The sequence below is a fragment of the Anguilla anguilla genome, chromosome 2, assembly GCF_013347855.1.
Source record: "Anguilla anguilla isolate fAngAng1 chromosome 2, fAngAng1.pri, whole genome shotgun sequence".
NCBI classification, from domain to species: Eukaryota; Metazoa; Chordata; class Actinopteri; order Anguilliformes; family Anguillidae; genus Anguilla; species Anguilla anguilla.
In genome coordinates, this window is record NC_049202.1 from 69,690,525 (window position 1) to 69,717,660 (window position 27,136).

Consider the following 27,136-nt stretch of genomic DNA (forward strand, 5'->3'; position numbering starts at 1 on the left):
TCTGGTACGCAGTTTTCTAGTTGCTCAAGTGTTACTAAATCACACAGTTCTTGAAAAGTTTTAACTTCTGATGTGGAACAGCAGCGATTAAACTGTACAACCAAATCCCGCACAAATTCAACATGAGTCTGGTGTTCCTTCTTTCTCCAATTCCTGAAACGTTGCCGATAGGCTTCGGGAACCAGCTCATACGCCCGCAACACTGTAGTCTTAACATCATAATTCTTACTCTCTGCTACAGTCAAAGAAGCATAGGCCTCCTGTGCCTTACCTGTGAGGACACATTGGAACAACAATGTGCACTCCTCGTCAGACCAGTTCCGGGACCCTGCCACCCACTCGAATAAAGAGGAAAAACAGGTCTGGATCTTTTTCTGTGAACTTGGGACGCAATGTCAGGTTAGTCCCGACATTAAATCGACTTTCTTCCTGAACAGCAACCCCTCCATACAGTTTTCCCTCGTTTATCAGGTTCAATCTATAGTGTTCCAGTTCCAATTTTGTCTGCTCATTTTTTTGTTTCATCACTTCCAACTCCACTTGTCTATATCGTATCATTTTTTCACGTTCCAATTTAAGAGTTAACAACTCCTTTTTCTCTTCAAACATTAAAGCCTCAGGGGTCACTGCAGGTGAAATCACATCATGTTTACCCACATCTTCACAAAATCTCATTTTCCACCAGTTTACTTATGAAAAAGTTTTCACATTTTCTTTCAAACGTTTATCAGTCACCTTAATATCAAAGTGCTCAGCAATCATTAATAATTGGTCCTTCGTACACTGATCCAATAACTACATTGAAGGAGTCTGAATAAAATCCTTCACAATAGAACCCATATTCAAAGCCACTTACCTATAAGTAGAGGACAATCAACAGTGCAACAGGTTCACACTCAAGAATGGCAAAAAAAAGAAAAAAACTGGAGTCCAATCCCCCAACCTACCTCACCAAATACTACTTAACTCAACCCTAGTCTTTGAGTGGGTACTTATGGGGGTATTTATACACTCTAAATCAGTGGGGTGGGAAAACAACTGGTTTAACCAGCGACCCCCCCAGAAGCCCCTGAGGTGTTCCTGAGACCACTGCTCTACCCATGTTCACCACCACACTATAGTTAAAACAACGGATCCCCTAAACAGAACCCACTGCCTGAAACCTAGCAGGGGAATAGAACTCCAAAAAAACCCAAAAAAAGAGGGCCATTCATTTAGAACCAGCACTGCACCAAAAAATGAGCGACTAGGGACTGACCAAGCCCTCTATCCCCCAAGACCAAAAATCAATTACTTGTGTGCATCTCCCACAAAAGTTTACACTAGTAACTAATTTCACAATCAAATGTGGCACAGAATAAACCTTCCCAAGTGTTACTTACCTGGAAAGTCCAAAATCAATTTCCAACACTACTAGGTCAAAAAGCCACTTAAACTAGTCAATTAAAGAACGACAAGCCCCCACTTTGTCATGAACCAGCTCAAAGTTCATACAAAATAAAGGAGACCACACAATAAATCAGGAATTAAAGTGAACAGGTTTATTTAACTGATAGTAAACCAAAAAACACCACCAAACAAAACTCTGCAATCAGGAGGAATTGATTCAGGTGTGGCTCATCCTCCTGACACACCTCCTACGCAGGGACAGGAAAAACAGGCAAAACACACACAAGGAGCCACAAGCAGAGTGGGAGGGGTCATCACACTTGCTAGTTAACGTTCAAGTCAAGCTGGAACATGACAGATGTCATGCGCAAATTCAGCATCCACCCAAAAAGCGTACACATGCATCCACCACAACCCAGTTCAGTTACGTCTGCGGAGTTGGCATATCAAGAGGGTTCAGAAACAACCAAACATATCAGTGTAGCTCTACCTGACTTTCTAAAGTAGCATCGGTAAGTAGGCTATATAATTATCCAACCATCAATAAATATTTTTTTTTTGCTTTTGCTTAAGTCAAATCAAAAAGTAATGCGAGCTTCGGAACTGTCAATCCAGCTAAATACATCTTTTGCTGTTGTAAATTTTAGGTTTTTAAATTACATTTTTAGATTAATTTTCTGAATGTGGGGGGATCCTCTGAGATATGGGATGGTCTCAGATCCAGAAGAAAAAGGTTCTCGCTTAATTCAGACAAGAAAACAGACACTTCACTTTATTTCCTGGGTTTCTGTAACGTGTAGGCTATCTGTGACACTGTGATGGTCCCTCTGTAAAAAGTGTTATACAAATAAAACTGAATTGAATTTAAATGTTTCGAAGGGAGCAAAGGAGGGTGCCGCAGTGCAAAAAGTACAAAACTGGGCGTACTTCAATGCAGTTCAAGGCATTGGAATGAATGAGTTTAAAAAAGCCTTTAAATGTTATTCTGTTTTTAAGTTGTAGAGTTGAATTTTATCTAAATGTTATTCTGTTTTCAAGTTGTACAGTAATCTAGGCAGCACCTGATAAGGTCATATTTCCTCCGCTGTTACATTCACTGGTTAGCAGAAAGCTACAAGCCACGTACATGGCTACGGTAATTTGAGCAAGTAAGTTTCGATTTCGTTCTATTTTGTAAGTTTCGTTTCTGCCTCGCGCAGGAATCAGTGCAGCACCTGTCTCGCCATGGCTGACGACATGTCCTCTCTGCTGAGCCTCGAGGGGGAGCTCACGTGCAGTATATGTCTCAGTCTCTTCGAGAGCCCCGTGACCACTCCTTGTGGCCACAACTATTGTCAAGGTTGCCTGGATGGGACATGGCGGGACAGCGAACAGACGGGATTCGATTTCAACTGTCCGCAGTGCCGGTCCCACTTCGTCACCAAACCCGAGCTGAGGAAGAACACGGTTCTTGAAGCAGTGCTTGACAAGTTCAAATTGAAGTCAAAGGCCAATATCTTCAGCGATGTCACCACGACGATGAAGACGGAGCCAGAGGCGGCGCCGATTAAATGCGACGCTTGCATGGGGGGAAAGGCATGCAAGACCTGCCTCACCTGTATGGCGTCCTACTGTGTGGAGCATGTGAGACCACACCTGGAGAACCCGGTTTTTGCCACACACCAGCTCCGCGAGCCACTGGCAGACCTGCAGGGGCACATCTGCCCTGACCACTCAAAAATTATGGAGTTATTCTGCATCCAGCACGGACGCTGTATTTGCAGCTTCTGTCTGCAGCAAGAGCACAAGGGCTGCACTTTCCGTACGCCAGACGAACAACGGGTTCTGCGGGAGGTGCGTAATTTTCCCCAACTTTAACTTTTTGGCAGTGAAATCTTCCAACGTTTCAAACACTAAAAAAAACTGTGTTTCTTTTCTAGTCTGACTTAAAGAAGAATCTGCCTCAGCTGGATGGTATGATAGAGAAGACCCAATTGGTCTTGTCCCAGATGAAGGAACAGCAAAGTGTGCTGAAAGTGAGTATGCATCAGGCATTAGTAAACACTTAAAGCATGTTAATGTGTTCTTATGTACGTTCAATTATTCACCACAGTCACCACGAAACATGTTCAACAATGTTGTGCATGTATAATGTATTAGTAGTCATGATTATACTTAAAATGTAGTAGAATTCGTTTTCTGATGGTTCACAACTGGACCAAATTAACCAGTTTTTTTATCCGAAATATGCATGTGCGTAATCATTTTGCACTGATGATGAACCCATTTCATCCGCTCAGTATGGTAATGCTTCTGGGCTTGGGTACACACGTGTGCAGAACAATCATACTTAACCTCGAACTTTAAAATCCTCACTGAAATTGGAATAGAATGTTTTTATATTTTGATATAAAATCTCTATTCGTTGTTCCTGTTATTCTCAACATAGAACCTTTTTTTTTCCTGATAGGAAAAGATTGACAAATTTGACCTGAAGCAGTTGGCTTGTGTTAAGACTGGAAGTGTTGTGTGAGGTTTTCAAATGATTCAAATGAATCAAGGGCAGACATTTTATGAAAGCAGAATTTTTTATGTGAAAAAACTTTTCCAAAAATGTTGTAAATGCACTTTGTCCTTCTTTCTCAATTTCACTGACATGCAGAGTAAACATATATGACTAGAATAGAATAGATAGAATAGAATGCCTTTATTGTCATTGTACATTCCATACAACGAAATTTGCTGTGCAGCCCATAAGCCGGTTCATCTAACAATCCACACACACACACACTCACACCCACGCGCACCCGCCCAAACAGATACATAATAATAATTTAGGGAACACTGAGCCGCTGCGTCTGTGCGTGCCGCCAAGGTTTCAAGAGGAAAGATCATAAATAAAATTGGAAACAAATAAGTTGGTGTCCAAGGGAGTAGCCCACATAAGTTTCTTATCAGTTTCATACAAATGGCTGTTGTCACCACATTGAAAGTGGCACCCCGAGATCAGTAAGTGGATGCTGTTACTCACCACTCGTTCTGTCCACATTCACTTTGAAAGTGCTTCTTACTCTCATAAGTAGCTGGTCAGTTAGACTGCAGTTGTTATCTAATTTTGGAATAAACAAGTCGTATTTTATACTGCGCAGTGATATGACAGTCACATGCTTGTTCACCTCAGGCCTCCGCGACCAATCGGAAGCGAGAGCTAGAAATGATGTACAGGCAGATCAGGGAGATGCTCGACAGAGACGAGCAGCAGGCCGTGAAGAGTGTGGACAAGGAGGAGGAGGGTGCCCAGTCCAGGCTCTTCTCAATGATGAAAAGGTTCGACCAGAACGTGGAGGAGATGAGCGGGGCAAGAGACCGCATCACCCGCCTTTTGGCCCAGACGCAGTCCCTGGCTTTCCTGCAGGTGATGCTCTTGTAGAGCAGCATGCATTCTGTGCCTTTGCCGGAGAAACTCAAAATGTGAACTTCAGGATTCCTCTTTAATGTTCCGTATCAAGCTGTATCTCAGTGAAGGTCTTCCATGTGACCACAGGGAACCCCAAAAACATGAATCATAGAAAATGTATTTAGCTCAAAATAAAACATTTTTTAGCATTCCTTAGTCATTTGAGAGATTGATAAGGTATGTCATTTGTTTCACTGAGGTGTAACTGCTTAAACCAGCAGAATAAAATCACCACACATTTCTGCACTGGTCTTATGTTGTAGGCCAGTGTGGACCTGCCTTCAGCTGTGGACGTTGAGCAGCACATTCCTCGGCTCAACATCAACACCAAGCGTGCCCACCTTGAGTCTGCCACTGCCCTGAAAGAGTACCTGGAAAACATACTAAAGCAGCCTGTAGATAATAGAGTCGCACTGCTCAAACCAGGTGTGTGTGTGTGTTTGTGAAAGCGAGACTCCGTGCACGTGTGTGAGAGTCCGTGCATGTGCGTGGGCGACACATGTATGTGTGTGTTTATGAGAGAGAGAGTGAGAGACCGTGTGTGTGTGTGCGTGCGCGTGCGAGAGTCCATGCATGTGTGTGTACATGCGTGACACGTGTGTGCATATGTGTGTGTTATATTGTCATTAGGACCCAAGCCCAGCCTATTGCCATGGTTATCACAAGTAAGCTGCTGGTGTGTGTTGGTAAATTTATGAATTGAGAAGAAAAATACAGAAATGTTGGCATGTCTTTGGGCAGTAGGTAACCAAAGGCAATCCAGGAGTAGATGCACCAAACAAAAGATTGAGCATTAGAATATCTCTATCCTGTCTTGGTGTTCAGTTTACAGCTGGACACTCATAGCATTAGAGTTTTGAAACGGCAAGGTCAGTTTTTTCCTTTGTTTTGTTCAATTATAATTTGGTAGTCGGACAATACCTCTCCCTTAGTGAGGGTTTAAAATTTCCGTTAAATTTCCACACTTATGGTGAAAGGAACCGTCTTAAAAAGTATGAGCAACATTAAAACACTTGTTGCTCATTTATAAAAAAATTTGTAAACAATACAGAAGTGAGTTTGCTGGATGGCTCATCAGGTTATGGTACCAGTTTCATTCAAGTGCATGGAGGAGCCCCATGACCCGGGTTCGAGTCCCAACCATGCCTGTGCCAGCTGTGGTTGTTAGCCCTGCAGGGCTGCTTGGTGGTAGCATTGCCAATTGGTAGAGTGTAGGACGGAGTGTGGCACAGTGGGTAAGGAACTGCGCTTGTAACCGAAAGGTTGCAGGTTTGATTCCCGGGTAAGGACACTGCCGTTGTACCCTTGAGCAAGGTACTTAACCTGCATTGCTTCAGTATATATCCAGCTGTATAAATGGATACAATGTAAAGTGCTATGTAAAAAAAAGTTGTGTAAGTCGCTCTGGATAAGAGCGTCTGCTAAATGCCTGTAATGTAATGTAATGTAATGTAGAGAGGGTTCACAGGGCAGAGATCCATGGGCTCTTTCCAGTCACTCGGTTTATCCGTCCTTGTCTCCTCGGTCCTCGACTGACCTGTGAATTGAAGGTCAGTCGAGGACCGAGGATTCGCCATCTTTACGGACATTCTAACCCATTAGATGCTTCTGGAAGGAGCAAGGAGCAAGTAGCTAGCAGGTTCCCCAAGGATGCTTGATCAAGGAAACACAAGTGCATCCTTTGCGGGTTTTTAAAAAAAAAATTTTAAATACACGAATAAAATGATCGCCCTGTGGATCCTCCTCTCCTTATCTGCCACATCTGTAATTGGCATGTTTTCAAACTGACGCTTGACTGAACAAAGATATTCCATTTGCCTAACCCTACGGTCACATGGGGTGGTACAGGAGAGAGATAAGCGACCGGCTGTCGTTCATTTTCAATGAGAGTTGGCGATTTACAGCGACAAGAGACAAGCGACTGTTGCAAAGCCAAATAGGCGGGGCGAAAATAGGCTAGAGGTCTATTTTATGCAAATACTGAGTGATGCGACACGGCGACTACCAATGGGAGTGAAGGCAGTGTGACACACGTTGCTGAAACAAATGTCTAGCCTACTTGTTTAGTTCTGTAACCTGGTAACCACAAGCCAGGAATGCCCATAAGCGACAAGCTACAAGGGTTTGTCTCGCTCCTGTGTCGCCCCGTGTGACCGTAGGGTAATACATGTTTTGTTGATGTCTCTGTCCTTGCGTCCTTTCCTTGCGTCCTTCACTGGGTGGAGCTAAGGAAGCAAGGAAAGGATACAAGGAGGTAAAATAAGTAATTGGCAATCAAACATTCTTGATTTCACGACCTCGTAACTCCTGCGAGAGGGGTCTGAAAGCTCCCAACTGCCATTACAACAAGGGCACCAATGCCAGAACATTAGAATAAAGTAGTGGTTACTTAATTGGTTAGTGAGGAAGTATGTCCGATATTCAACTATTAGTGTGTTTGTGTCATTCCGGGTTGTCGATTGGTTTATTTGCCTTGTGAAATAATGTGTGAGGATATGTAAAGAGCATCATGTGTTTGTGGCTAGTCACAGTTTTTCAACTTCCTGCAGAGATTTGGAGGAGCATACCTGTCAATGGTGAGTTTTAGTATTGAGAGAAATGAAAATCAAATGGGATTGAATCAATGTTCAATCGGGATGACTTGTGCTGGGGTTGGGTCTTTGAGGATTGCACTCAGGCATGTTTTATGGCTTTCTAAAAGACAGTGTCTCACAATTGGAGGGCGTTGCCAAATGGGTTTAACAAGACCACAAATGGCTAAATTAAGTTCAGTTCCTAGCTGTATTTAAGCCACTGCGACCCTTCAGAACCAACTGAATCACTACGTCACTAATTGGACTTCAATGCATTCGTATGTAATTCTGTCGGGGTGCGTGGGGGGTTAGGACCCAAACACAGAGTGAGGGGAAAAAAACTCCAAACTCAAAATGGTGTGAACAAAGACTTTACTAAACAGAACAGGAACTAAAGCAGGGAACAAAAGGCCTCGCGAGGCAACTCTCAAAAAAACGCAAAGAAAAACTTCATAACACAGGAGACAAAGTAAATCCAAAAATCCAAAAGCACGTAAAAACGGAAAGTGGGCAAAAACACAGGAAGCTACTCTCAGAGGAAACACGCGGGGCAGAACACAATCAGAGGCACCCACAAACAAGGTTCCAGCACCTGAGTCAGGGAGAAGGGAACTTAAATAGACAAGACACTGACGAGACACAGCAGGGCACAATGCACAATCAGGCCACAGAGAGGGAAGGGAAAACGAGACAACCAAAAAACAATAATTGAACAGTTGAAATACAATTAAACAGGGTACAAGCAGGACACAAAACAGCCATCTGGCGGCCCAACAAGGAAAGACAGAGACGGAAACACAGAACCATGACAAATTCTGGGTGTGGGGGATGACACTGAAATTCTGTGTGATTCTGAGTTGTACCTTTTCTCCTAACTGCAGGGGCATTCGGAGAGCCACTGCACTCACAGTTAAATTTTGATTTTTTTCTAGCTGACAACATGGCTAGTCCACCACTATTGCCCAATCCACTTTTCCCAGGTGAACATGCATGAATGTGTACAGATTTTGCTAGCCGTGCTCGCTTACTCCAGGTGTTTGTGGATAAGAAAGTATTATGTTTTCATGGTCATATTCATTAATTTGTTATTGGGCACCATTTATATTTCCTTTATAAGGACTAATTAATCCTGGACCCCCTCCTGCAACAAAGATGGAACCAAAGAAGAAGAAGACCCTGTCAAGTAAGCCCTGATTTCTAAGTTTCTGAATTCCAGTTTGTGGCTTTAGACTGATTATTACATTTTTAGATTTTGATCAATCCCGCAGATACATTTATGAATGTGTAACAGCATGTCTGGCTAATGTGATTTCAATCATAAATTTTAGTATGTGCTTCTGTATACATGTGGCAGCTGTTCAGGAAGACAGATCCATTGTCATAGTTTGCATAATCCTGAAGATAGTGACATATTTTGTCTTAATTTCAGCCAGGAAACCTGACCAGGACTCATCTAAAGAAGACAGTAAGATACCTTCATTTCTACTCTGAACTAATGAAGCAGAGATTTACGCACACAGCTTTGCCATAAATGTGTTGAACTTTTGAAGTTGAAGCACCTAGCACACTATTTAATAATGCCTAAAAAGAAATATATGTATATGCATATACATGCAGAAATTAATGTCCTAAAGGCATATTTTGACTAGTCAGTTTTTTAGCAACGAAAGGTTTTTAGAACAAGTGATTGCAGAAGGCATAACTGTTATATGGTAAAGAGAAATGCAACCCTGTAATTGCCGTTTCATTTTGGCTGTATCAGAATGTGGGCTCCTGCTCCCATTCCTTAATGAGTCACATTTCGCTTATGAGCAGTTGTTGGATGAAGTTGTCAGACGAAGCTGAACATTTGAATGTTCAAACACTAGACCATATGTCAAATTACTTCCACAATTCCAGTGTTTCGGAATATTCAAATATTCAGCTTTTCCTGACAGAAGTTCATCCAACATCTCCCCGGAGTAGAGCACAGGACCCTTTTCTGAAATAAGTGTTTGAGATTTGTGTTATTTCCTTCCTGAATGGGAATTCACTACCCTTGTAGGTTGTCATCCCTTACAGTGAAAAAGTGAAAAATGTCTTATGTATTTTCCCCCACTTCATGCTGAGAGGGGAAAGCAGAGAGGGTTTGACAGTAAATAAAGTCCCGGGATGGGGAATCAGACCACAAGGCAATTGTTACGTGGGTCAAGCGTCAACCACTTCACCACACAGACTCCCCAGGCCAGCTGAGTTAAGCCAAACTCGCTTGAGCGAGTTTTGTTCCCAAATATCCAGCATTACATTACATTACATTCATTTAGCAGACGCTTTTATCCAAAGCGACGTACAAAAAGTGCATTTTCATGATCGTAGACAACTGCTGAACACGGGTTCAGTAAGGTACAATTACTTATTTTGTAAAGCTATTTCTAGCCGAGAACAAAGAACACTATCCTGGTCTAACATCTGCAAAGCCAAACTAGGCAGAAGAATAAGCTAGAGTATTAGGACAAATACAATTTACCAAGAAGTGCAGGGATGGGGCAACATGTAACAAGTGACAGGAAAAAGGGTTTTTAAAAAATTTTTTTTTAAAATATATATATACACAGCGTGGTGGTGGTTATTCTAGGTATAGTCTGAAGAGATGAGTCTTCAGGCCACGGCGGAAGATGGATAGTGAGGGGGAGGTTCGGAGAGAGACGGGGAGTTCGTTCCACCACTGGGGAGCTAGGGTGGAGAAGCTCTGTGATCCCTTTGGGCGGGTGGGAGGGGTTGCAAGACGCCCTGCTGCCGCAGAGCGGAGTGGTCGAGCAGGCACATAGAATTGAGTCATGTCCTGCAAGTAGATGGGGGCTGTCCTGTTGGCGGCAGTGTAGGCAAGGGTCAGGGCTTTGAATCGGATCCTGGCAGCGACCGGTAGCCAGTGAAGTGATCGCAGCAGAGGAGTGACGTGGGAGAATTTGGGGAGGAACTGAATCAATGAATCAATGAAGCTTACAAGCAGCTGTTGATAAGCAAGGAGCCGTGGCGAGCACTAGCATTAGGGTGGCTGCAGAAAAGCAGCTACTGTACTTTTAGCTTGGTCAGACGTTCCTACGAACACAGTTGGCAGTGTTCGCGGGTGGGAAGCTGGTGAGGGTATGAGTCCTGATCGTTGCATTAGCGACTCCTACTGGTTGGTTGGGGCGCCTGTTAAGCGGGGAGGGGATCCGGGGGAGATGGCGTGAACCTCCGCCAGGGTTTCCCCCAGAAAAGTTGTTAGGCCTGGTGGCAAGTATCTTTTGACGAGGCCCAGCGGCCTGGCGCGGGCCGGCGGCCAAGTGTCTTTTTTAATGGGGGCCCGGCGCGGTAGGGCCACATAGTTTCTGTGATAACAGAAACAACTGATTGGCTACTGAATCTCACAACAAGCCTTGGAATGCTGATCACATTTAAAAAACTGTAAGGTTTTTTGGCTTTTACAGTAGGCTACCTTTCCTCCTTGACATTATCCCTACATGGCACAAAGTAAGTATCTGTGTTATTGACTGTTTGCCTAGCTAGCTAAGTTAGCTACATGACCACGTTGTCATAAAAGTTTTCCCAACCGTGAAAACTGGCTGATTGTTTACATTTTGGACAGATGTGGCTCCTCAGTAAATCAATCGTTGTTTCCATCGCAGCACTTTAGACACAAGCAATATCGAAAAAATCCTGAAATTTCTTCTTATCGTGAAGAGTGCCTGACCCTTAACCGTAGCGTTTTTCCCTCAAAGATGGTATTTCTAGATATAGCCTAATTTTGCCTCTGTGTTAACACATTTTTATGGTTGCCGGTCAGGCACTCTTCACCATAAGAAGAAATTTTAGGATTTTTCCAATATTACTTATGTCGAAAGTGCTGCAATGGAAACAACGATGGATGTACTATGTAGCCACATCTGTCCAAAATGTAAACAAGTCAGGCACTTTTCACGGTCGGGAAAAACTTTATGACAACGTTGTCGTGCACATCAATGTCATCAAGCTAACGTTATTAATAAACAAGTGAAGTTGTTATTTTGATGGCAATGAATAAGTCATGTAATGTTACAATATATCGAACATTACATTCATGCTACTATTTTAACGTTACCTACACACTGCTTAAGTTAATATAAAAAGAATGTACTTACCGACGAGATGAAGTGATAACGCAGTTTGTAACGAGCTTAGTTAGCCTACTAAATACGAAATGGTGGCTTGCTAGGTAACAACAAGATGGCGCCCAAGATGGCCGCCTCGTGCGTTTGTGCATGGAGAAGTGGATCTAAAATCCAATAAATATCTCTCTTTGGAGTTGCCATCCGCTTGATATCGTTGGAGTGCCGTGTTAATGACCTGGTTTGGAACTGTTTTTTGAATGAATTGTTGACATGTTCCCTATCCTTTGTGAAGTAATGGCAGAAACGGCACCTGTCTTAAAGTACTCTATGGAATTCCTCAAGAGCCTCAAACAATCTGCCCCTCCAATAAGCCCTCAGCTGAGAAAGATCCTAAGCGAAGAAGGGGTGGCACGGATATCAACCAGGGAAAGCGGAGGGGGTAAGAACATTTTGCGCAAGATTATGACTGTTGTCAGCAGAAGATTTGACCTCACTAGACCACAACTTTTTGGATCTAGGAATTCTGGGGACAAATCACAATCAAACCTAATCAAAGTCAAGGCAGTGATCAATAGACCATCCAACCATGCTATGTTACCAACTTTCTTTATGTCGAACCGCAGATCTCTTTTAAACAAGATTGATGAGTTCCAGGCTATATTGATAAAAAACCATGTAGATGTGGCTGCAATTTCAGAAACTTGGTTTACTCCCCACATGCCTGAAGAATTACTGGGTATAGATGGCTACACCTTGTTTTCCAAATGCCAAACCACTCGCCGTGGTGGAGGTGTTGCACTATACATCAGAGACTGTGTTCCATCACATCCCCTAACCTGTATCAGGGTTCCTGACCATCTAGAATGTCTGTGGGTGAAAGTGAGACCTCTGAGACCTCCACGGCACATATCTGCTATTGCTGTGTCTGGTGTATTTACCGCCCCAATCGCCACATCAGGATGAACTCATTGAACATCTAATAGCCTCATCTGACCTGCTTCGTACTAAGTACCCAGACATTGGACTTGTAATTCTTGGAGACTTCAACCACCTCAAAGTCCATGACATCTGCCTAGATAACCAACTCTGCCAGGTGGTTCAGAACAACACCAGAGGTGAAGCCATCCTTGACATGATTATCACTAACATGAACTCATTGTACCTGAAGCCTGAGATTCTCCCTCCTGTTAGCTCAAGTGACCACAATTGTGTCCTCTGGAGCCCTAAAGCACAAACAAGAGCTCTCCAGTGCACTAAACGGGTAGTACGACCTATAAGGGAGCCTGGCTTGAGTGAGTTTGGCAGGTGGATTACCACTCATCTATGGCAGGAGGTGAATGAAGCAACCAGCACTAATGAAAAAGCCAACGCCTTCTACAATACCATTCTGCCTGAAATTGATAGACATTTCCCTATGAAGACAGTGAAAATGTATCCTTCGGACAAACCATAGATCACCCCCAAGATCAAGCATTTGATCCACCAGAGACAAAAAGCTTTCAAGACTGGAAAATCATGTGCCCTGGCAAGGTTCTACAGAAATAAGGTCCAAAAGGAAATATATGCGGCAAAAAAACAATTTTACAAATCCAAAGTGGAAGGCATGGAAAAAGCTAATTCTAGAGCTTGGCACAATAGAGTTAAATTGATGTGCAAAACTGCAAAAAAGGTGGACCGAATCAATGTCCCTGGAATCAATCCCCAGGACTTTGTGACAATTGCTAATGCAATCAACACAAAGTTTGTTAAAGTGTCCCAGTCACTTCCGCCTTTCCAACGTTCAGCTCTACCTCCTTTCCTGCCATCCCCCCCATTGCCCACTATTCCAGTGTGGGATGTGTATAGACTGTGAGAAGCAGACTGTCCTCCTGCCACAAATCCCCTGGCCCAGACATGATTCCCCCAAGAATATTGAAGGAGTTTGCATGCGAGATCAGCATTCCTATCTGTGATATCATTAACAGTTAGTTTGATGACGGGGTCGTCCCTAGACAATGGAAAGAGGCTACTGTTGTCCCCATACCAAAATCTTCCCCACCAAACATTGATGAACTGAGGCCGATCTCATTAACAGCTCAGCTCTCTAAACTATGCGAACAGTTTGCTGCACATTGGATCCTGAATGACATCACGCCAAATCTAGATCCCATGCAGTTTGGCAGCCGACAGAATTGTTCTACAACACACTATCTAGTCAGTTTGATGGACTCTGCGTACAAGGCCTGTGATGTTCCGGGCTCAGCGTGCACACTAATTACAACTGACTTTGCTAAGGCCTTTGATGCTGTAGATCACACAATGGCAGTACAGTGCCTCCTTGACCTTGGAGTGAGACCGGGCCTGATCCCATGGATCTGCAGCTTCACAACTGACCGCCGTCAAAAAGTGCGCTACCAGGGACATCTTGGACAATCCATGGTTAGGAGTATTGTCACTTTGAAACACACTCCTCGCTGGAGGAAAGCAGTACTTTTAACTTGAGAGGAAGCTGATAACTGAGTTCTACTATAAGTAATGATTGACTGATCAGCCAGGTCTTCTAAGGTCATGACTACACCTAAGCCATGCCTTAGGAATATGCATTATTACACACGGTGAAGGACCCACAAAACCTCGGCCTGTAACACTGCTATGGTTCCGTTTTCGTTGTCCGCTTGTAATAACCACATTCAGAACAAAGTGTAATCATGCGTTAAATGAAATTATACGCCGAATGCTGAAACACGGAGATGTTGAATTAATTGGAGCACATGGCTGGAAATGGCTGGAGCACAGCCCAGCACCCAACCAGGTGTGCTTGCTTTAATTCACTCATCTTATTCAAAAACTGTGTCAGTGGGAACTGAAATTGTCTGTAACAGTAGAAGTTTTTTCTTTGTTTTTTGTCTTTTTTTTGTTGCTAGAATTGCTTCTTAAATAGATTTGATAATTCCATGAATGAGCCATACTCATTTGGAACATACATTGTACTGGAGTGTAAACATTTCCACCAGTCTTTCCTGATGAGTAAGATTCACTTTCAGTTCTTATGTTTCAGTAGTAATTACTTAATTTGGTGATCATGAAGCGAATAGTTTTGATTTCATTTTTTACAAATATGCATCCACTGGGAGACATAATGCTGTCTGAACAACATTTTATGAATTCTGTCTTCAATGAAAATGAATTTTTTACATGGCAGAACTACAAGCAAGGCTTGTAAATGTCTTGAAGAATACCACAATTTAGAAGCCTTTCACATACACCCACAGCCTTCCAGTGCAAATTTGTTTGCAGATACGTGGCCTTGTGTCCAAGCAATACAAAGCCCAGACAGGGGAAGCATGATGTTAATCATAGATATCACGTGCCTCTATACAAGACCAAATGCAAGAGGCTGGAAGCAAGAACAACTTTTACAGTTTAGTTCTGTAATGCAGGGGACATAAATGGTGTTAATTCAACTCTAAACAGATAACATTTGGTCCCACTCTGGAATATAGGACCTGTTAAGTGTTATCTGTTAAGAGTTCAATTAACACTGCAAGAGTTGAATTAACACTGGACATTTTACTGTGTACCATTGTTAAAGTTGTAAGTTGTTGGAACAGAAAACAAAAGAATTAATGTTGACTCCCTCTACAGCTTGTGCATCTAGATTCCACAATTCATGGTCCTCTTGTCAAGTATGTTGTGTCTTTTGTGCAATGTGTATTGCTGCCTACCCACTGAACTTGTCTTTTCCCATTCTTTATGACTGGTCTCCTCACCACACCTTGTCTTGTCAAACGGGGCACTGTTTGTCACTGTTTGCTGTGGTGTTCCTGCATGCTTTACTCTCAGGAGGCACGCCCATACGGAACTTTAATACGTCTGGGTGTTTTCTCTAAAATGTTTTGAGTGTGTTGAAATTTATCTTAATCTAATTGTTCCAAGTAAACTGAAGTTCCCTTTTTTTCCCCTATTTTTTCTTACAGCGTCACCACAGGAAACACCTCCGAGTATCATGTCCACAGCTAAAAGATCTGACCTTCTTAAGTGTGAGTTGACGCTTATTTCCTTAAGGAAGGAAAACCCATTACAATACTTGCATTAAGATAAAACTGGTTGGTAATGCACAAAGACCAGAGATGACTGGAACAGGCAGCAGATGGGGATAGAGTGTGTTTCATTGCAGAGGCTGTTCCTGATATCTTCTCTGAGTGGGTTTCTCGCTTTGTGTTGATTGCCATGGCGATGCCCTAGGCTCTGTGTGTGTGTGTTCTGACTGCCCCGCGGTGGCTGTGTTGCAGATGGAACCGTGCTCACGCTGGACCACAGGACGGCACACAAGCGCATCGTGCTGTCCGAGAACTTCACCAAGGCCTCAGTGTCCGAAGAGCCGGCCGCTTACCCCGATAGTCCCGCCCGCTTCTCCATGTGCTTGCAGGTGCTATGCACCAAGGGTTTCTCCCAGGGCCGCCACTACTGGGAGGTGAAGATGACCAGCAACAACTTCTGCAGCGTGGGCCTGGCCTACAACAGTATCAACCGCAAGGGCCCCGCCAGCTGCCTGGGCCGCAACGCGCAGTCCTGGTGCGTGGAGTGGTTAAACGACAAGCTGTCCGCCTGGCACAACAGCAGCGAGACCATGCTGGCCAACCCCAGCTCCAGCCGCGTGGGGGTGCTGCTCGACTGCGCCGAGGGCACCGCCACCTTCTACAGCGTGGCCGACCGCGCCTACCCCTTCCACACCTTCGTCTACCCCTTCTGCGAGACCGTCTACCCAGCTTTCTGGATCGACTCCAGCAACACGGCCATCACGCTCTGCAAGCTGATCAACTGAGCGCGCTCCCTGTGCCTGGCGCTCAGTGGCCTGTTTTGGCTTTCTGCAGCACGTTTTTTCATTTGCAGCATGTTTTTGCTTTTGCATAGTTTCTGTATTTGCAGAGTGTTTGCTGTTAATGTATTTGTTTTGGCTTTCTGCAGCACGTTTTTTCATTTGCAGCACGTTTCCGTTGTTGTATTTGTTTTGGATTTTCGTATGTGTTTTTGAATTGGCATCGTTTCTGAAGCGGCAGCACGTTTCTCCTAATGGAAATGTTTTGGGCCACTGCAGCGCGTTTGCCCTTGTCGGCCACCGTACATAATGATCTCAGCTGCAAAATCAGCAGTTTGACCAAAGTGGCATCTCTACACAGCCCAACGGCTGCAGTGTGAAACCGATGTTTTGTAGCGGCTGCTTTCAGAGAAAAAGGGCGACAAATTCATTAGAAGGACAATATTAGTCATGAGAAGCAGGGACGTGTGTTTACAAGCTAACGTGGAGTTTGATGTTGAATGTGCTTCTATTGGATGTGGTTGGGGTTGGGGTTGGGGTGGGGGTGGGCGGGTTTGCTCACACGGGAATAAAAAATCTACAAATATCGAAATATTTAAGCAAGCAACCTAAAAACCGCCTGGGATGCACACAAAACCCCAGGTAGGCGTAAAAATGAGCCCAGAAGTGTTATAAAGTGAAATTCCCCTTTAAACACATTAGCTTGTCATTACGTTCATTTGTCCATAGGCTACCTATTTGCCAGATGTAATAGTTCCGTCTTTTGCAGCAATGCTCTTAGAAAAAACTTAATCCCATTGTAAGCCGCAATTCCATATTGTTTTATGCAACCTTTGAAACATACGTTGAATACGTTTATTTCAGCTCGGATGCGTTAAATGCTGAAAATACCTACTGATTATTTTACAGTCTTACCTCATCTCCTTGCCCGAACTGCAATCCAAGATCCACGAAATGCTCAAATAATGTATCCGTCCGCATCGTCGTCACAAACATCGAACACGTCTTTGAGCTTCTTTAAAAATATCAGGAGCTGCTCTTGGTCGGGAATGACAGGCGGGCGCCATCACCGTTCTCCGCCGCTCAGCTCGAAAACAGACCGTGACATCTATGACGTCAATTTAATGCCAAAAATCAGTGCGAGCAGATATTCACTGCGCGAGCACAAGTCCACTTTCACGTGCGCAAATTTCAACACCGCAAGTAAAACTAGTTCTACTCGCTCGCAAAATATTTCTCCGAGCTCGTGAAGAGCCACTTTCTCCTCGCGCGGAGTAGAATTGATTTTTGGGAGTGTACTCACAAGTTGTGAGTAGCCTACCGGACACAATGCAGTGTCTCTTGAAACCCAGCGTTTAGGTGGGTATTTAGTGGGTCGGCTGTAACGTCTTGACAGTTAGCTAACGTTATTAGCTAGCTAGCAAGTTAGCAACCGCTAACGGTTTTAGCTAGCTTACAATCGTTTGCAATAGACCTGGCTAGTAGTTATAAGTAACGTTATCTGAGTTAACGTCGCTAACAACGTTAGCTAGCTAACTAGCGATTGCTAGGCAGTTACTGCAGCTAGCTAGTTAACCAGTCACGACAGCTAGTTAGAAGCAGGTCTAACAACGTTAAAAAAAAAAATAATCTGCGGTCTGTAACAGCCGTTGCCCTAGCAATGACGATAGAATCGTAAACAACCCAGCTCAAGTGTGTGAATGGTACCGACCCACTAAATACCCACCTAAATGCTGGGTTTCAAGAGAACAATGGGCATTCCATTAACCCAGGTATTACCCACTAAATCTGATCTGAATGGGGCTTTAATTACATATATTAATTATAACATTTAATGACACTGCATTGTGTCCGGTAGGCTACTCACAACTTGTGTCTCCATATCGTCCCTTAGCTAACAAGAACATTGCCGTTAGAAGGCATAGGAAGTGTATAGGCTTCGTATTTGTGACCAATCATACCAGTGAATATATTAGCATAAGTCTCCACCCCATCCCCGCTCCCACGCTGCCAAAAATCAATTCTACTCCGCGCGAGGAAAAAGTGGCTCTTCGCGAGCGAGGAGAACCAGCTCGCGCGGGGCTCATTGTTTTACTCGGGTGTTGAAATTTGAGCGCGTGAAAGTGGTTTTGTGCTCACGCAGTGAATATCTGCGCGCGTGGCTGCTTGTTTTACTCGCGCAGTGAATATCTGCTCGCGCTGATTATTGGCATTAAATTGACGCCACAGACATCACCGACATCACTTGGCGAACGGGAAAGGACCACTGGATGAGAAGGGAGAGGTGGGGAGAGAGTGTACAAACCCGAGAGTGAACTGTTATCGCGATCACAGAAGATCTCTCTCTCTCTCTCTCAAATTCAATTCAATAAGCTTTATTGACATGGTAAGGGTACACTTACATTGCCAAAGCATACACTCACGTGACAAACATAACAGACAGGCAATAACAATTTAACTACAATAAACAGAAAAAATATAAAATCCAGACCACAGATATAAAATTCTACATCTAGAACATAACACATACAAAATGTCAATGAACTATAATAATTTTACTTTTTTTGGTGTCAATGTTACTCCCTGTCCCTCAGTTTGTGACAAGTGGCAATGTATTGTGCTGCCAAATCTACACATTCCCTTCTTTCTCCCAAAAGGAATGACAGCTTCTCTGTCTCTGAGTGCATCTCAAATTGTGGGCAGATTTTTTTCATTTTAAGGAAGACCTTGTCTCTCTGTATTTCACACATTTTGTGAGGAAATGAAGCTCTGTCTCCACCTCTTCAATGTCACAAAGTGAGCACAACCTGTCCTCTCTGGGCAGCCAGGTCTGCCGGTGTCTACCTCTCTCGATAGCCAGGTTGTGTTCACTGAGTCTATATCTTGTCAATATTTTCCTTGTTTTTAAATCTTTCACTGTGGTCAGGCAATCTGCCACAGTGTACTCTCTTTTTAGGGCCCGATAGCATTCTAATTTGCTTTGTGTTTTTGTTTGTGTGTCCCAATAGGTGATGTTATTTTCTTTATGTTTTGCTATAATTTGGTTGACTCTAATTGTTTGTATGTTGCTGTTTTGAGGCTGCTTTGTGTTAGTAGGGGTTAATGAATTAAGCTTCAAGACTAGCTGGCTGAGGGGACTCTTCTTTGGGCTCATCTCTTGGTATTTCAGGGCTTTGTAATGATAAGAGTGGGGGTCGCTGTTTTTGAGGTGAATCCAAAATTTGACTGCCCTTTTTTGGATGTTAATTAATAATGGGTATTGGCCTAATTCTGCCCTACATGCATTGTTTGGTGCTTTCCTCTGGACATGGAGGATGTTTTTACAAAGTTGTGCATGCAGGGTTTCCATGGGGTGTATGTCCCATTTTGTAAAATCTTGCTCTGTGAGCGGACCCCACACTTTGCTGCCATATAATGCAATTGGTTGAATCACTGATTGGAATATTTTAAGACAAATTTTGACAGGCAGTATAATTTGAGTATTTTTCTTTATGGCATAGAATGCCCTGCATGCTTTCTCCTTCAGTTCATTTACCGCCAAGTTAAAGCTTCCTGTTGAGCTTATTTTTAAACCTAAATAACTGTGACTGTTACTGTGTTCAATTGTTTTATTTCCTAATTTGAATCTGTATTTGTTTCCCTGAAATCTGGATCTTCTTTGAAAAATCATAATTTTTGTTTTTGTCATATTCACTGTCAGGGCCCAGGCTTGACAGTGTTTCTCTACTAGAGCCAGGCTCTGCTGCAGTCCACGTTCTGTGGGCGATAGCAGAACCAAGTCATCTGCATAGAGAAGGAATTTTATTTCTTTGTCATCGAGGGTGAGTCCAGGTGCTGCAGATTGTTCCAACGCTTTGGCCAGGTCATTGACATAAATGTTGAACAGAGTTGGACTCAAGCTGCAGCCCTGCCTCACTCCCCACCTCTGGGAGAAGAATTCTGCTCTTGTTTCCAATTTTGACTCCGCATTTGTTTTTGGTGTACATTGATTTGATTATATCATATACTTTACCCCCTACACCACTTTGGATAAGTGTGTAGAACAAACCACTGTGCCAAATTTAATCAAATGCCTTTTTGAAATCTATATATCTCTCTCTCTCTCAGACACACACAAAGGTCTAAAGCTAGTTAGGGGTCCTACGAAGTAGGAACAGAAACATTCCTGGCGCTATAGTGACCGATTCAAAACGCAAATTTCAAAATGCTGGCATTTCCACCCCATTTGATGAAAATTTCTGAAACCAGGTGTACTTGTGTCATTCCTCATGAGGAACAAATATGCCTCAAGAAGCCATAAAGTCCGCCATGATGGATTTTTCTGCAGATTGAAAATTTGGCAAAACCTATAAAAAGTTTCTTCTAATTAACTGTGAGTGATTGGTCCGAAATTGCCCATGTACGTGTATGGTGCATGTCTCCCTATAGGGTGTTTACAGCTAAGAGATCCATTCCAAGATGGCGGAGAAACTGGTATTTTAAAACAAAATTTGGCCACAAATTTTAAACTTTTTACAACAATAATCTAGGGACTTGAAATGGACTGGGCATGAAGAGGGCGTTACCATGTTGTACCATGTCGAAGCAGTTGCAGATATCTCAAAAAACAAAGAAATTACAGGTATTTGAAATTTTGGCGGGAAGCTAATGCTAATATAACGCTTTAAAACTCATCTTCCCATGAACAGTTTACCTGATTCTGTCACCATCGCACATGTGTACTCTTGGGTATTCTCTCCATCAAGGGTGATAAAGAAAAGTTGTTTCGTTAAAAATTGTGTGATTTGTGGCGTGACAAATTTAGCACTTTATGCTAATGCACATTCATATTTCAAAGTAATGTTTCTCATGAACCGGAAGTTGGATCGTCTCACACACGGGTATGTAGATTGTCCAAAATCCTGAAATCTATGTCGCTTGGACTCTTTTCTCCTTTGCCTTGTATTTACCCGGATTGAACATGTTCGTAGGGCCCTGCATTGCTGCTTGCAGCTATATTTACCTATCTTTATTGTGAGGACTTGTATATAGGCCACATCAACAAAACCTAAATAAAAAGCTAACATTTGCAATAAGTAAACAGACATACGTTGTATAAAATAACAGAGAAATTGTAATTACTATGACATTTTAAGACAAGACATAACAGTTATAGTTCATAACAAGCGTGCAAAGGCTGCCTGAAGCAATTGGTAAGAGTATTGCCATTATTTTGTCACATTATAATATATATATATATATATATATTTTTTTACCGCATTAAAAGTGGTAGAATGACAGACTTAATTCATTTTTTGAATCACCATCCCATACACTGTTCATGTGAACGAACCAGCAAAAGCATAAACAGATTTATATAACACTGTCACTACACATACACTAGAGTGCAACTTTTTGACAATTTTGTTAAGCACTGTACAAGGCTTGTCAAGGCTTACTGTATGTGTACAAACTGTCAAATAGGAGACTTGGTAAAATACAGTTTTCCATGGATTTGGTCTCGGCGGCTGAGTTTACGCCGATGTTTCGTTTTTCGTCCATAAGGAGGTGCTCTCAGGTGGCATCGTATAGGCAACACACCGCGTCTGTGTCTGTGCCACGCAGCAGCAAACCCCTGGTCTGTAATCTAAGGCTGACCGTGGCGGTGTGGCAACGGGACCCACGGGATTGCATCTCGACCAGAGGCAACAGTGCCCCCTGCTGGGACACCACAACTCCAGTAGCAACTCCGTTTACATAGAACGTGTCCCTTCACATGTACCATTGACCGTGCTTAGCTTCCGCAGTTTGATATGGGAAAGCCACAGAGTGATATGGCTGTCAAATGAGACATACAAAGAGGAGTGGAATACAGAGGCATACCAAAAATTGTCATATGATGATCACAACTACACAGGAAGCTATATATAGCATATATCAGAAAGATCGATAAACGTCTATGCATAGGTTTCAGGGAAGACAGGGAGACATGTCACCTCCAGTAAGTATTAAATTGAATGTAATTATTTATTGTTTTACCTATGTAAAATGATTCCGAAATGTATGGGGTAGAAACTTTTATACTGTAATACTCATTATATAACCGTACTTGAAAATGTCCACAAAAAAACCAAACAAACATATATTTACGATCTGAAATCCTGCCTCAGTTAGAAATGAGGAAAGCTAAAACGTTTCCACATTTAGGACTAATTCTGAAACGATACATACAGTTGCAATACACCTGGCACAGCTGGGAACACTTTGTCCAGTTGTTTCTTCAGACTTCCAACTTAATTTTGTCTCAATAATGAATAATCATTAATAGCCTATATAAATTATAACAATAATAAATAGTAATTTAACTCGTCATGAATAGCAATCTGACCTTCTAGACAGGGTGATGTCAAGAATCCCCTGCTCGGTAGCCTACACTATGAATGACCACTTTTTGCTAGTGTCATGAACCAGCTCAAAGTTCATACAAAATAAGGGAGACCACACAAGAAATCAGGAATTAAAGTAAACAGGTTTATTTAACTAATAGTAAACCAAAAAACACCAAACAAAACCGTGTTAGCAGGGAAGAGAGAGAGAGGACTGACATCCAGCCCTCTTATATAGCAATCAGGAGAAGTTAATTCAGGTGTGGCTCCTCCTCCTGACACACCTACACAGGAACAGGAAAAACAGGCAAAACACACAAAAGGAGCCACAAGCAGAGTGGGAGGGGTCGTCACACCCCTCCCCACATAAGAGCGGAGACCAACCAGGTACTCCACAAAATTACAAAAATTTACAAATTTAAATCCTACATAATCACCTTCTACTATTTGGCCTATTCAATAATTCCAAATACCTTATACCCATCCCTACAAGTACTCTTCCTCACTCCCTCCGCAACCTTGGTACCTATAGGAGCATTTTAAGAGAGAGCAGGACAAAACAGGGAGAAACAGAAGGCGGCACAAATTTAGGCAACATTAACCGTTATGCGCTGCTGCCACTAGAAGGCGTGAGAAAAGGCGTCAGCCATTACATTTTCAGTGCCTTTTATCTGGTTTTGTGACACTGTTAACTTTTCTGAAATCAGTGCACTGTTGATGAGCAGGTCAGACAGACTACTTCCTCTGATGTTCTCAGATGTATTCATAGCATGAGAGAGGAACGTGACCAACTGCAACAAGATGTGCAACGCCTTACAAACATAATCTCTAGGTCTCCTGTACTAGCTTCTCAGTATGCATTGTCACGGCCCAGACGCCATGAGGAGGAGACGTTATCCACACCTGCACCCACTAGTAAGCTGACGCCACTTAGTGGTCATCAGGACCCACGTCAGTGTGAAAGTGCCCCACAGGTGCCATTTAGTGATGAGTCTCTACACCCGCAAGGCAGCCAACGAGACCCGATTGAGGAGCTCAGTGACAGTCTAAACAGAGCAGGGTTGCCCAATCAGCATGCAGTACATTCAACAGCAACATCAGGTGAATCATCCCCTCGCTACAAAGACTTCCCTCCACAAACAACAGAGGGTAGAGAGTCCCCTCCGCCTCAAGGATCAAGTGCAGTGGAACAGTCGCAACCGCATCACCAAGAAGGCAGGGACAGCCCTCCACCTGGTGCTGTTCACAGTCAACCTGTGAACAGCTACCGCCCCCACCACAATATTACATACATTACATTACATTACATTACATTACAGGCATTTAGCAGACGCTCTTATCCAGAGCGACTTACACAACTTTTTACATAGCATTTTACATTGTATCCATTTATACAGCTGGATATATATACTGAAGCAATGCAGGTTAAGTACCTTGCTCAAGGGTACAACGGCAGTGTCCTTACCCGGGAATCGAACCGGCGACCTTTCGGTTACAAGCCCAGTTCCTTACCCACTGTGCCACACTCCGTCCGCCATTGACATACAGTCAATCTGATGGCAGGTATCGTTCCCGGCCAGATGATGCCTATCGCCACCATGACGACAGCCACAGTCAGCCTGCTGCATCTTATCGACAGCCTAGTCTGAGAGCCCATCATGATGATCGCTACTATTGGCAAGATGGCAGACAACATCCTCCTGTTCGTAGAAGCCGCCCTGAGGATCGCTATCGTCCTGCTTATGGCTATGTGTTGTGCCACCTTTGCACTCCAAGCTCATGTCCAAAGGCACATGGAGCCAGGAGAAGATGCCCGTCTGTCAATAGAACGCTGTTTCTATGTTGACAACTGTTTGCAGAGCCTCCCCTCCGAAGCGCAAGCTAAGAAGTTGGTGGTCCGACTGCAATCCCTCCTCATGGAAGGTGGATTTGAACTGCAGCAATGGGCTAGCAATGTTCCCACAGTCATTGGCCACCTACCAAGAGAGTCCCGGTCAGAAAGCAATGTACTCTGGTTCACCCAATAGACGGCTGACCCTCAAGAGCGCACTCTCAGGCTCGTATGGCAGTGCAAGTCTGATACGCTGTGATACAAGCATCACCAGAGTGGAAGCCAAGAACCATGCGCAACAGCTATAGACTGCTTGCCCAGCAGTACGACCCTCTCGGGTTCATCATCCCATACACCACGAGAGCCAAGGTCATTGTGCAACATCTCTGTGATGCCGACCTACCAGAAGACCTGCTCCAAGCCTGGCGGGTGTGAGAAAGTGAGCTTCCCCAGCTGTCACAGATAATGCTGCCGAGATGCTACACTGGCTAAAGTCTGGACTGCAGCAACAGCAGTCGTAGCATTCATGCGTTCTGCGATGCCTCTGAGAGTGCGTATGGGTCCGTGGCCTACCTGCGCACTGACGAGGGTGAACGACAATTCCACGTGACCTTCTTGGCCGCAAGATCAAGAGTCGCGCCCAAGAAGCAACTCTCAATCCCCAGGCTGGAACTGTGCAGAGCCCTGACAGGAGCACAGTTGGCTTCGGAACTGAAGAGAGAGCTCACTCTTGACGCCCAGGAGATGGTGTACTGGACAGACTCGACCACAGTACTTAACTGGCTCCAGTCAGACTCATGCCGGTATAAAGTATTTGTGGGAACCACAACGTGTTTTCGCTGGACTGCGCAGGAAGTACTGGATATTGAGGGGTAGAGAAGCAGTGAGGAGGCATCAACATAATTGTCCTGAATGCAGGAAGTGGAGAGGCTAACCGGAGGTTCCAAGAATGGCAGATTTTCCCCCCTCAAGTTTGAGGCTCTTCCGACCTGCCTTCTATTCTACTGGGATGGACTGCTTCGACCCTATGCTTGTCAAAGTGGGACGACGAACTGAGAAAAGGTGGGGCATCCTGTATAAGTGTCTGACCACTTGGGCAGTTCACCTGGACCTGCTAGCTAATATGGATGCTGATTCCTTTCTGATATCGCTCCGACGCTTCATCGCTCATAGGGGAAAGCCCTTTGAGCTCTTATCGAATCAAGGCACCAACTTCAAAGGAGGAAGTAGAGAGCTGCATGAAGCATTCAAGGCCCTGGAGCCTGCCGTCCGAGACCAGTTGGCAGCAGAACAGATCCGGTTCCGCTTCAATCCACCTAATGCTCCTCACTTCGGTGGATCTTGGGAGAGGTGCGATCTGCAAAGACAGCCCTCCGCACCACATTCGGAGCTCAGACCGTGTCGGAGGAGATGTTCAGGACCGTCTTGATCGAGGGATAGAGAGCATCCTCAACTCCAGGCCTTTGGATTATGTTTCCACGGACATAGCAGACCCGGATCCTGTCACACCCAACTCCTTGCTGATTGGGCAGCCGGACTGCTCCCTGCCACAAGTGGTCTACCCAGAATCGGAACTGCTCAGTCGCAAGAGGTGGAGACATACTCAAGTCCTGGCCGACCACTTCTGGAGGCACTTCATGCGGCACTTCCTGGCCACCTTGCAAGCAAGGCAGAAATGGAATACCGAGAAAACCAACATCGTCGTCGGCACTGTAGTCCTCATTGTCGATCAGCAGACTCCAAAGGCTCTTTGGCAAGTGGGAACAGTGAAGACCGTCATACCTGGGGCAGACGGCCGAGTGAGAACTGCAGTCATCCAGGTGAAGGATCGGACCTACGCTCGCCCGGTGGTACGGCTTATCAGACTGCCTGCTCTACCCCGGGATGTTACTGAGACGTAGTGGAGGCTTCCCCGATGTCAAATTTGCACACCAAATTTGGGGGCGGCTGTACAAAAGACCGTCCCTCTGTGCGTGTTTTCTTCTCGCGAACGCAGCAGTGAGCGAGACATGCGGACGGTGGCAGCTCCTCTCCTATTTCGGATCACGGTGACATCTGATGAACATTTCTTTTAGCATGTGCATTCATAAAAACAACCACACACACACACACCTTTTTTGTGTACAACCCTTTGGGATAGATAAACAGCCTAAACCCTAGACCTGGACTCTGCATCTCTTTTTTACCACACTCACCCGAGCACAAAATATTGTCCTGATCTGACACCCTGAAGTGATTGCTGCCACACCTATAGATCTTTACACATTCTCTCACACATAAATCAAAAGCAAAATTGATTTAATTTATGCAATGGTACAAATGGGCAAATAAATGAAGAAATACTGGTACTCGGTATTCGGCCAAGTGTTTCCTTATTTTCGGTTTCAGCCAAGAATTTTCATTTCAGTGCATCCCTACTGAAAAACCATAGTGCTGCACATTAAAACCGGCTTCACCAAATGTATTTTTATGAATCAGACTATACTCATCGGCCAAAACTGCTGCTTCTTGGGGCATTTTAACTTTTCGTTCGTTTATGTAAGTAGGAATGCTATCTGGTACACAGTTTTTTAGTTGCTCAAGTGTTACTAAATCACACAGTTCTTGAAAAGTTTTAACTTCTGATGTGGAACAG

The 27,136-nt window shown here is 43.9% G+C and overlaps 1 protein-coding gene across 1 annotated transcript in view; it reads left to right on the top strand.

Annotated features, from left to right (window-relative positions):
- Positions 1–1,835: 1,835 nt before the first annotated feature.
- The window catches only part of LOC118220170 (E3 ubiquitin/ISG15 ligase TRIM25-like), a 123,113-nt gene continuing 97,812 nt past the window's right edge, over positions 1,836–27,136 (top strand). The window contains exons 1-9 of the mRNA XM_035403857.1: positions 1,836–1,901; positions 2,589–3,222; positions 3,309–3,404; positions 4,550–4,783; positions 5,089–5,251; positions 7,375–7,401; positions 8,331–8,378; positions 8,516–8,581; positions 8,828–8,863. Coding sequence (XP_035259748.1) covers positions 2,614–3,222; positions 3,309–3,404; positions 4,550–4,783; positions 5,089–5,251; positions 7,375–7,401; positions 8,331–8,378; positions 8,516–8,581; positions 8,828–8,863 — 1,279 coding nt within the window. The 5' untranslated portion in view covers positions 1,836–1,901; positions 2,589–2,613. The remainder of the gene's footprint in view (positions 1,902–2,588; positions 3,223–3,308; positions 3,405–4,549; positions 4,784–5,088; positions 5,252–7,374; positions 7,402–8,330; positions 8,379–8,515; positions 8,582–8,827; positions 8,864–27,136) is intronic.